The 12,024-nt window shown below is 47.0% G+C and overlaps 1 protein-coding gene across 1 annotated transcript in view; it reads left to right on the top strand.

Annotated features, from left to right (window-relative positions):
• Positions 1-2,740: 2,740 nt before the first annotated feature.
• Positions 2,741-12,024, top strand: part of LOC115471043 (actin-binding LIM protein 1-like) — a 264,144-nt gene continuing 254,860 nt past the window's right edge. The window contains exon 1 of the mRNA XM_030204711.1: positions 2,741-3,005. Coding sequence (XP_030060571.1) covers positions 2,993-3,005 — 13 coding nt within the window. The 5' untranslated portion in view covers positions 2,741-2,992. The remainder of the gene's footprint in view (positions 3,006-12,024) is intronic.

The raw sequence follows: 12,024 nt of genomic DNA on the forward strand, positions 1-12,024 counted from the left end.
GGTGTTGGGAGCTTGTGACAGACTCTATGTTTTCACCTTGTCCAGTCCAAAGAGCAAGTGTTCCCGCTCTCACCTCCAAGAACCACACAGCACTCAGATGGTTTCAAAAGCATCTCAACTTTTACTGTAACTCCTGCAATGGGGCACTCAACGATACAGTCCTTCAGAAGTCAGACAACTGGTAACGACCTCAACTCCAAACCACTTTCCAATTATTCCTTGTACCTTTCTCCCTTTGTGATATATTTACAGCAGTTCTCCAGTCTCTTGTTATTTACATATGTACATCTCCTCCTGTTATTACCCATCCTGTTGGGCCAGTGATAATCCAAGGCTGATCCGATTGCTCCTGCTATCAATCCCACTGCTTCAGGCACAGACTCTTTAGGATGCATCTCGCAGGGCTAAACCCTGACCTTGAATAGGCTTCCCCTGCTCTGACTCCTGCTTCCAGGCTGGATTCCCTGGATACAGGCAACCAAAGATCATGTTCTCCCCTTGGTGATCCTTTTTATCAACTATCACTCCTCCCATACTGTCACTCAAGCCCAAGAACATATTATCTCTTCAACTTATTTTGATACCACTCCTCTTGGACTGGGTTTCCTCCCACCCAGGGACGTCCCAGCTCTCCTCTCACCCAACACTAATAATCTCCATATAATGGGGGATTGCATCTCCTTAGATTCTGCTCTTTCCTTAGGATTTTCCTCTTTCCTCTCTCTAACTTCTCCTCAGATCCTGCTTCATCCTTTGGGTTCTCCTCTGTTCTTTTCTCCTCCTCATATTCTGTTCAATTCTGTTGGTTCTCCTCTTCCCCCCATCTCTCTTTTCTCCTTAGATTCTGTTCCATCTTCTGGATTCTCCTCCTTTCCTTCTGTTTCTCAATTCTTGCTTCAACATCTCTCTCCTCCTCAGATCCTGATTAATCCTCTGGACTTTCCCTCTCTTTCTTATCATCAGACACTCTTCTATTGTATGGTTCTCCTCCTTCTTATCAGATCCTTCTCTTTCATCCAGGTTTCCCTCCTCAGATCCAGTTCCATCTTTTGGGTTATACTCCGCCCCCTCTCTTTTTAGATATTGGTCCATCCTCTGGGTTCTCCTGCCACTCGCTCCTCCACAGATCCTACTCCATCCTCTGGGCTCTCCTCAGATCCTGCTTCATTCTTTGGGTTCTCCTCTGTTCTTTTCTCCTCCTCATATTCTGTTCCATTCTCTTGGTTCTCCTGTTCTCCCCATCTCTCTTTCCTCCTTAGATTCTGTTCCATCCTCTGGATTCTCCTCCTTTCCTTCTGTTTCTCAATTCTTGCTTCAACATCTCTCTCCTCCTCAGATCCTGATTAATCCTCTGGACTTTCCCTCTCTTTCTTATCATCAGACACTCTTCTATTGTATGGTTCTCCTCCTTCTTATCAGATCCTTCTCTTTCATCCAGGTTTCCCTCCTCAGATCCAGTTCCGTCTTTTGGGTTATACTCCGCCCCCTCTCTTTTTAGATATTGGTCCATTCTCTGGGTTCTCCTGCCACTCGCGCCTCCACAGATCCTACTCCATCCTCTGGGCTCTCCTCAGATCCTGCTTCATTCTTTGGGTTCTCCTCTATTCTTTTCTCCTCCTCATATTCTGTTCCATCCTCTTGGTTCTCCTCATTTCTCTCTCTCCCTCAGATAATGCTCCATCATCCTTTGGATTCTTCTCCTCATTTCTCCTCTCTGCCCCTCAGATCCTGTATCATTCTTTCGGTTCTCCTCCTTCCTGTCTTTCTCTCTCCTCTTCTGATGGTGCTTCATCCTCTGGGCCAGAGGCAGTAGAACATCTTTTTGGCTGTAAGGGCCAATCAGACTAAAATTTCTGGCCCTGCCCTCCCCTGAGCTCTCTAGTTGCTGATGTTGCGTTGGGCAAAATATTGATGAGGCCATGGCCAAGGCCCCAGTGGCTCACCCCATTCTGCTGCCAAAGCTCTGAGCTCTTCTCCTCTTTTCTCTCTTCTTTTATTCTTCCTTCCTTTCATTCATAGGCGGTTGGGGACTGTTTGGGGAGGCTAAAGGGGGCGGGGTTAGGGGTGGAGCCAGGGGCAGAGCTTATATCCATAATTGTCTGATAACACACAGAAAAAATAAATAAATAAAAATAAAATAATCACAATTAATACCTTTTATTAAATTCAGATATTAGATATGTATCATATGTCAAAGAATAAAGTGGTTGCTCAAAGCATATACTAACCACAATCGCTCAACTGCAAAACACTATGCACAACTTTGTGCAAAAACACACTCAGAACCTTACTGTACCATAAATATTACACTGGGCAGAACCTAATACACCAATATACCACCCATACGGAAAATGCAGACCTTCAACAATATGAAACAAGGGATCATAATATCACAATTCTCATGTAGAGCCACAAAACACCCTAACTCATGTTTAATGTGGGATACACATTTGTGCCCTGGGTCCCCTGACATGTTTAACAGCAGTCCTGCCTAGTGTGCATCCCCTCCCCCTCCCAGATTTCGATGATTAAACTCAACAATTAGGATCATCATGCAAAGATCCTATAATAATGCAGATCAAGTATGTGCTGGTGGGTTCTTTGAGTTTGCTTTGACTGCAGCTGCTGCCCTAGGCCAACGCCTAGTCTTGGACTGGCCCCTCCCTCCCTCCCTTCCTACAACTCCTGATCATTCTTTCCATTGCTCCATCTTTTCGGTAGCACCTGCATCATACTCTCTCCCTCCTATCCCATCCTCTTTCTCTCCCTCCCTTTCTCCTGCAGCTCCAGCTCTCTCTCTCCCTCCCTCCTTCCCTCCCTCTCACCGTCCTGCAGTTTAGGGATTGCAGCCGAGCCTCAGTCTCAGCGGTCCCTCCCTCCCGGGCTTTCCCTCTCTTCAGATTCTCCTCCCAGCCCTAGAATAAGGCGAGAGAGCGGCAGGGCCGGATCCAGCCCCCTCCCCCTGACTCCGGAGCCCGGGATTGCCTACAGCATGTCAGCCAAAGGTAAGACCCGATGAACTCGTGCGATCTGGCTCAGGCCCGGCTCCACCTGTCACTAGTTTGCAGGAGGTTGGGGGGAGGGAGCCGGGGTTAGAGCTCTGCCTTCTCCGGTCTGCAGCACAGACGTGTCTGTATTAGTGTTTCCCGTTCCCGGTGATGTAAGATCGGGAGGTGCCTGCTGGTATTTCCCGTTCCTGGTGATGCAAGTTTGGGGGTGGGGGGTGGGGAGGTGTGTATGTATGCAATGTTGGTATTTCTCGCTCCCCATGATGCAGGATTGGGGGGGGGGGGAGGGGAGGGTGCTTGGTGGTGTTTCTTTGCGTTGATTAATGTCCGGGGGGTGGTGGGGAGGGGAGGGGAGGGGAGGGAGGGAGGGAGGGGGGGGGGGAAGGAAGGATTAGTGGTGTTTGTGGCTGTAGTGGTGCTGAAGGACAGGGATGGTAGATCGGTAGTGTGGGTGTCCCAACTCCCAGATGTTGCAGAACGGGAGGGGGGAGGGGTTTGGGTGCTGACCCCCTCCTTGACCTTCACCATGGGCTGTGATGTTTGATGGACCCGCTGCGATCAAGCTCAGCCCTGGCCGCACCTGTTGCGGTTTCGTTATAAAATATTGGAGAGGGGTGTGGTGGTGGTGGTGGTGGAGGGGGTGTTCTGGGTGGAGGGGGGGGGGTTGATCACCCAGAAAAGACTCGGCTTGTTTATCTGATCCGGGAGGTGACAGGGGGCGTTCATTTTCTTTGGGATAGGAGTTCAGATCCTGCCCCTCCGATCATTCAGACTGAGCGCTGGAGGAAGCCAGTGGGATTGGGGATAATCAGGACACGTTTACGGTGACTGTAGTGTTGGGTGTTATCGCTGCCTCTTGCTTGCCTGGCCTGCTCTCTGCCTGTCTGCGCTGAGATTAAAGTTGGTTTGAAATTAAAAACATTAATCTGACAAAAGCCGCTCAAGTCCGCGAAACAAGAGCAGTGGCTCTGGACACCTCCACTGTCACACTCAAATGCGGTAGTGTGTCTGCTGCTCTGTTAAAGCGCCAATATTACCTCTGTCTCTCGCTATCTCCCCCCCGCCCCAGTACAGTGACCCACCTGCCAGACCCCAAGAAAGGGGTGCGTATGCACGCTGACTTTTGACAGGCCACCCCCCATACACTGCATATATATACCCTATAGAAAAAGGACATGGATTTTGTCAATGAGCAAAATCTCTCACTAAATTGTTCCTGAGAAGAGCCCTGTGTTACTGCTCTTGCATTCAGATCCGTATTATATTATCCGTTTATCTGCTTGTGTGGCACATGCATGAAAGATTTCACCCAGTCTTTATTTTATGTATAAAGACCTCCACAAATAAGAGAATGGGAGTGATGAATTTCAAAATGTATTATTATTATTTTATGTAATTAAAACAAAATACCAGGTGCAAGGCGGTTGTACGCTTGACTTCTACACGCATATATATTTGGTAATGGTATCCATAATGAAACATTGAACTGCATCCCTGTGCACTATTTACTAAAATTAGAGGGGAAATGGTTTCTCACAGTAGTTGTGGCTAGAAAGTACAATGGAAGCTCATATTTTCTGTGTGGAATACCTTTGGGTGAAGGACTTCTGTTGGGAAATAATAATGTCAGGTCCCCCTCTCCAGCCTTGACACTGACAGCTGAAACTGGGGCTTTGCAAAAATCCCAACTGCTGCAGAACCAGTTCAGTCGAGGGAATCTCCTCACCGGCCTCCCACTCAGCCATCTATCCCCCCTTCAATCAGTTCAGAACGCTGCCGCACGTCTTATATTCCGCCAAAACCGATATACTCATATCACCCCTCTCCTCAAATCACTTCACTGGCTTCCGATCAGTTATCGCATACAATTCAAGCTCCTCCTCCTTACCTACAAATGCACTCAGTCTGCGGCTCCTCACTACCTCTCCACCCTCATCTCCCCCTATGTTCCCGCCCGTAACCTCCGCTCACAGGACAAAGCCCTTCTCTCAGTACCCTTCTCCACCACTGCCAACTCCAGGCTCCGCTCATTCTGCCTTGCCTCACCCTATGCCTGGAACAATCTTCCTCAACCCCTACGCCAAGCCCCCTCCCTACCCATCTTCAAATCTCTGCTTAAAACTCACCTCTTCAATGCTGCCTTCGGCGCCTAACCGCTTGAGAAATATAGAATGCCCTAATCTATCCACCCTATCAGATTAACTGTTCACTCGTCCTCTAGATTGTACACTTGTCTTTAGATTGTTCTCTTGTCTTTTAGATTGTAAGCTCTTTGAGCAGGGACCGTCCTTCTATGTTTAAAATGTACAGCGCTGCGTAACCCTAGTAGCGCTTTAGAAATGTTAAGTAGTAGTATTACATATAGCAGTGATTTAACCAGAGCTGAGATTGTGATGTCATAATGCCTCATTCCACCAATGCCTAAGAGCCAACCTCATCAGTGATGTCACAATGGCTTGATTGTCCTATATTTGTCTCACTCTTATCTATTAGATTGTAAGCTCTTTGAGCAGGGACTGTCCTTCTATGTTTAAAATGTACAGCGCTGCGTAACCCTAGTAGCGCTTTAGAAATGCTAGTTAGTAGTAGTAGTAGTAGGAATCGGGCTGTGTTTTTTTTCCGATCCACTCCCCTCTGTGTTGTAACTATTAGGAAACATCCAGCAGCCAAAGTGTTGTGTTTATTATTGAGCAAAGTATGTGGAAGAAAGAACAGTGTAGCTTGAGTGGATTCTCAGATGAGCAAAAATCCATTCATTGAACAAGTAAGATAATCTAGTGAAGGAAATGTATTGATACAGTATCATTAGTTGGTTAATTTACATTTTAACTTAACATATTTTAGACTTCCTTCATAAAAAAAATGCCCAAAGCGGTGTCCAACATAAAATAATCACAATAGCACATTAAATAATACACAATATCAGTTCATATACTGCATGGCTCAGAAATAGATCACAGTGTAGCAATGCCAAACATAGACAAAACAGATTCATTTTTGCTTTTGTGTAGGCGTCACTGGTTTTCTTGGGCCGAATATCTGAAATTCTTCCGCTGTCCAGTAGAGGGAGTAGTAACCTAGAAAAAAAAAATGAGAAGATTGAACGTACTCCAGGGAAAGTGATTTCCCCCCCGTGTTATTATTATTATTATTATTATTTATTGCATTTGTATCCCACATTTCCCACCTATTTGCAGGCTCAATGTGGCTTACAGAGAGTTGTTATGACATAGTCATGACAGGATCTTAGATACAATCAGTGATAAGCAGAGATTGGATGAGGAATTAGAGAAGGTGATAGGGTAGTGTTAGAGGTGTATTTTGGCATCGGGGAGGGTTGGTGTGGTGATTTTGTGTCGTTAAGGGATCTCTTTCTAGGCTTTGTTGAAGAGATGTGTCTTCAAAGATTTGCGAAAGTTACTTAGATCATCCATGGTTTTCAGGGCTGTGGGTAGTGCGTTCCATAGCTGAGTGCTCCTTTACGAGAAGGACGTGGCATATGCCTGCTTGTATTTAAGTCCTTTACAGCCGGGGAAGTGCAAATTTAGGAATTTGCGGGCTGATCTTTTGTTTTTATCTGACCAATGATCACCTATTTCAAAATGTTTGCATTGTGGTTTTTTTTTCCCCAAGTATTTATATCAGCTTTAACTATATTCGTCATGCTTGCACCTGTTCTGCTCAGCGACCCAAGCTGCTTTCTCTGTAAGGTTGGGGGCCTTGCCATTCAGGAATCAACAGGCATCTGAGGACTGGCATTTGCCACCAGCCCGCGGGTCGGACACTGGGGAGAAGAAGGCAGAACTCTTGGTTTATTTGAACAGATGCTTTGTTGTACTGGGATGATCTTAGCCGATTTTTGGCCAGTCGGTGGTTCTCTGAAGCCCTTAACCCATGTCATGCTGGTGGACACGGTATACCCTAGGATCATGTCCCTAAGCTCAGACACCACAAAAAAAGAAGTGATGTTGCAGGGTGGGAGACAGCTGCTAGATTTCAGGAAAACCTTCACTTTTATCAGAAAGTTCTATGTCAGCGGTGGACTCCCCCCCCCCCCCCCCCCCCCACGAAAACCAAGGGAGAGACATCAGAAATGAAGAAAGAGCACAAAGAGACAATTCTATTACCTGTATGGTTGAGAAACAGCTTTTGAAATATTTTTTGCACATGCAATTAGACCATGAAATAGATTTAGGGCAGAAACGGAGTGAACTTAGTTGAAATGTTGAGCCCCTGAAAGCACATTATTTCTTTACATCTGCAGTATTGCTCCTAGAATACTGAACGGAGCTTAAGAGAGGGCCCTGGTTTATTACCTGTCATGGATACTCAAGGAGTGGCGTAGCCGCAGGTGGGCCTGGGTGGGCTAGGGCCCACCCAACAGTAGCACACGTTTAGTGGTAGCTGGTGGGGATCCCAAGCTCCACCAGCTGAAGACTCCCCCCCCCCTGATGGTAACAAAAATGCTACTCCACAGTACTGGCATCTGCACATGCTCGGTTTTCAGCACATTCCTGCTGCAGACTGCCAAGGTGGAAAGAAGCATTTCTCGCCAGCTGAGATATTTTTTTGGTGGTGGTGGTGGTGGAGGGGGGGGGGGCTGGAGAACACTTGGTGCCCACCCAATTCTTGCCTAGGCTCACCCAAAATCTGTTGTATGGCTACGCCTCTGCTAAAGGACATGAAGGTAGCGGCAGAGAGACTGCTTTTCCCATCATGGATACTCAAGGACATGAAGGTAGCGGCAGAGTGACTGCTTTTCCCATCGATACTCAAGGACATGAAGGTAGGGGTAGAGAGACTGCTTTGCCCATCATGGATACTCAAGGACATGAAGGTAGGGGCAGAGAGACTGCTTTGCCCATCATGGATACTCAAGGACATGAAGGTAGGGGCAGAGAGACTGCTTTGCCCATCATGGATACTCAAGGTCATGAAGGTAGGGGCAGAGAGATTTCTTTGCCCATCATGAATACTCAAGGACATGAAGGTAGGGGCAGAGAGACTGCTTTTCCCATCATGGATACTCAAGGACATGAAGGTAGGGGCAGGGAGACTGCTTTTCCCATCATGGATACTCAAGGACATGAAGGTAGGGGCAGGGAGACTGCTTTTCCCATCATGGATACTCAAGGACACGAAGGTAGGGGCAGGGAGACTGCTTTTCCTATCATGGATACTCAAGGACATGAAGGAAGGGGCAGAGAGACTGCTTTGCCCATCATGGATACTCAAGGTCATGAAGGTAGGGGCAGAGAGATTGCTTTGCCCATCATGAATACTCAAGGACATGAAGGTAGGGGCAGAGAGACTGCTTTGCCCATCATGGATACTCAAGGGCATGAAGGTAGGGGCAGAGAGACTGCCCATCATGGATACTCAAGGACATGAAGGTAGGGGCAGGGAGTCTGCTTTTCCCATCATGGATACTCAAGGACATGAAGGTAGCAGCAGAGTGACTGCTTTTCCCATCATGGATACTCAAGGACATGAAGGTAGGGGTAGAGAGACTGCTTTGCCCATCATGGATACTCAAGGTCATGAAGGTAGGGGCAGAGTGACTGCTTTGCCCATCATGGATACTCAAGGACACGAAGGTAGGGGCAGAGAGACTGCTTTGCCCATCATGGATACTCAAGGACATGAAGGTAGGGGCAGGGAGACTGCTTTTCCCATCATGGATACTCAAGGACATGAAGGTAGGGGCAGGGAGACTGCTTTTCCCATCATGGATACTCAAGGACACGAAGGTAGGGGCAGGGAGACTGCTTTTCCTATCATGGATACTCAAGGACATGAAGGTAGGGGCAGAGAGACTGCTTTGCCCATCATGGATACTCAAGGTCATGAAGGTAGGGGCAGAGAGATTGCTTTGCCCATCATGAATACTCAAGGACATGAAGGTAGGGGCAGAGAGACTGCTTTGCCCATCATGGATACTCAAGGGCATGAAGGTAGGGGCAGAGAGACTGCCCATCATGGATACTCAAGGACATGAAGGTAGGGGCAGGGAGTCTGCTTTTCCCATCATGGATACTCAAGGACATAAAGGTAGGGGCAAAGAGACTGATTAGTCCAAGGTTAAGGAGTGGTACAGGATGACTGAGGTGCTTCTGCAACTTTGTAAATACATTTCTCTTCAATTCGGGCCTGGTGGGTGGAGCTAGAAATGTATTTAACGCAATCAAAGCTCTATTGTGAATGTTAGTACTGTTCTATTTAAGCATCATCGGAAATTTGATAATCATAGTAAGTGTGTGTGGGGGGGAGGGGGGTTGGAGAGGGACAGAACCTCGACAGATAATCAGGAATGATAGAAGACCAGGGCTCCAAGGACCCCTCAGGAGATCAGCCTGTTTTCCAGCTCCTGTACCCATCCTGTCCTTGTCAGTAACAACCTAACATAAATCAGTGTGCTCAGGGTCCAAAATCATTTGCATATATTTTGTGTGTATGTAGGCATGCTTTGGAGTGCCTCTCCCCATGAGGAAACCAGAGCCCGTGCCATGCTCTTTGGGTTCCATTAGCCCTGTTGCATGAACTATCCATTCATTACTGTCTGTGTGGTCCTGTCACACTATCTGACCTTTTGGGAATATTGCAAGACTCCTTTTATGCAGCAGTCTGAGCCGTTCCATCTATTACTATCAGGTTCGTTGACAGGTAGGAAACTGTGATCTGTCCCTCTGCAGATAAAAGACCCCCCCCTCCCCCACGCTCATTGTACTTCGGCTGGAATGGTTCCAAGTGCAGTGGGGTCTGTCAAGACACCCAAGAAGTATAACCTCCGCACATCAGCACACACCAGAAGTCTCTGAAATGTACTTTATTGAATAAATGTAGCTAATTTACTCACCATTACTTACTGCCCCAAGGCAAAAGACTTGGTAGTTCTGAAAGCTATATCGCTGGGTACAGGTGGAAATGTGAAGAGAAAGAAGCTTAATGGCAGAGACGGGAGAGGTTTCAGGCAGATGAAAGCAGTTCAGAGATGAGGTGCTGGGTTTGTGCAGTATTGTGAGAGGTAAAAAGACAAGTTCACTGCAGGAGAGCAGGGACGTGTACATCTGAGACAAGACGTAGAATGTCTGGGCTTGTGGGAACAGAGAGAGTAAGAAAAAGCACCCCACAAGACAAGGGAGGGTAAGGAAAGAGGACCAATAGGAACAGAACCTGAGGGGGTCTTTTACTAAGGCACGCTGGTGTTTTTAGCATGCGCTAAAAATAGGCACGGGCTAAACGCTAAAGACACCAATGTATTCTTATAGGTGTCTTTAGCGTTTAGCGTGCACTAAAAATGCCAGCATGCCTAAGTAAAAGACCCCCTGAGAGAGGTGGTCATAGAGGGCAGTCCTTGATTGGAGAGAAAGGCCATACCCTGCTGACCCATTGGAACAAAGATGGGAATAATCAGGAAAGGCAGTTAGCTTAGCAGGGTTTAAAAAATGTTTGGACGGCTTTCTAAAGGAAAAGTCCATAGACCAGTATTAAAATGGACTCGGGGAAAATGCAGTGCTTATTTCTGGGATAAGCAGCATAAAATGTTTTGTACTTTTTTGGGATCTTGCCAGGTATTTGTGACCTGGATTGGCCACTGTTAGAAACAGGATGCTGGGCTTGATGGACCTTTGGTCTGTTCCAGTATGGCAATACTTATGTACCCCAGATAGCCAAAGGAACTAAGCTCGGCTGAGAAAGGGATGCGGCCTTTGCAGGAGAATTGTTATAAAAGCAAGCAGAGGTGGGTGCAGTACATGTGAGATTACATTACACAGAATGCATTGCTCACATATCATGGCAGAAAGCGACTACAGCACTAAAAATCATAAGAAGTGAGAATAACATTAAAGGCATTAAACACATTTTAGAGCTACACTATAAAAAAAACAGTTTAAGACTGCCAGGGGCAGAACAGGGTCTTAACAGATTTCCTCATACATGTACTGTTCGTGAGAACCTTCAAGCTCTTCTTTTTTTTTTTTGAAAGTATCTTTATTAAGTCAAGGTAAAATTACATTAACCAACAAGGTATTCGTGGATATACAAACTGTCCATCTTAACAAGCAAAAGCACGACAATGATTATGAGAGCTTCATAACAGTGATGTTTCCCACCTTACAGCTCAACCTTGCCTCATTTTTCTTTACTCCCCTCCCTCCCCCCCCACACCTTCCCCCCCCCCCCCCGTAACCCTCCTGTGCTATTGACCATAGTACATTGGTGCCTCCTGTAATAAACAGCTGGCATATACCTTCAAGGATTTTCCCATTACTCACCAGCTGGCACACCGCTCCCCCGCTCCATAAGACCCTATAACTAGAATCTCCAAGTAGTTTGCTGGCAGAAGAGAAGTGAATTGGATGGGGTGCCGGAAGGAAATGGTATTTGGTGGCTCAGATGATGTATTTACACCCCAATGAGACGAATTAGCTTATCATGCCAGTGGGTTTGGTGCAGTGTTTATCGGGCAGATGTGGCTTCTGATGTTGTGGACTGGGTGGTAGGTGTGAGCAAGATCAGGCAAGGTCCTGAGTTAATATCTGGGATCTGGTCAAACGAAACCCACATTGCTACACGGACCTCCCTCGCCTCGGCCCTTCCCCCTGTTTACTAAGCTGGGCTAGTGGCTGCCATGCGCTAATGCCAACAAGGGGGGGGGAAGGGGGGGTCCACTCCTTCCCCAGGAATGCAAGCAAAACAGACCAAGGGTGGAAGAAGACCAAGCCCAAATGACCAGTCCAAGCAAAGATGTGAGAGCTTCAAACAAAGTTTATCGGGACCCTACATATATTCTGTTCTTGGAGGGAGCACATCGGGTTTCTATCCGAAACAGGGGGTCGTGTTTAGGAGTGATGCCGAAGCGTCCTCCCACCCATGCTTTGCTAGCACTTTTAGCAGAGGACTCTCATTTACCGACCCCTGAAGAAGGCTTGATGCCGAAACACGGACTGTGTAGGGTCCTAATAAACCATGCGTTAATGCCGATACAGTCCATTCACTTTGAATAGGCTGTGAT

The sequence above is a fragment of the Microcaecilia unicolor genome, chromosome 5 (genome assembly GCF_901765095.1).
Source record: "Microcaecilia unicolor chromosome 5, aMicUni1.1, whole genome shotgun sequence".
NCBI lineage: Eukaryota > Metazoa > Chordata > Amphibia > Gymnophiona > Siphonopidae > Microcaecilia > Microcaecilia unicolor.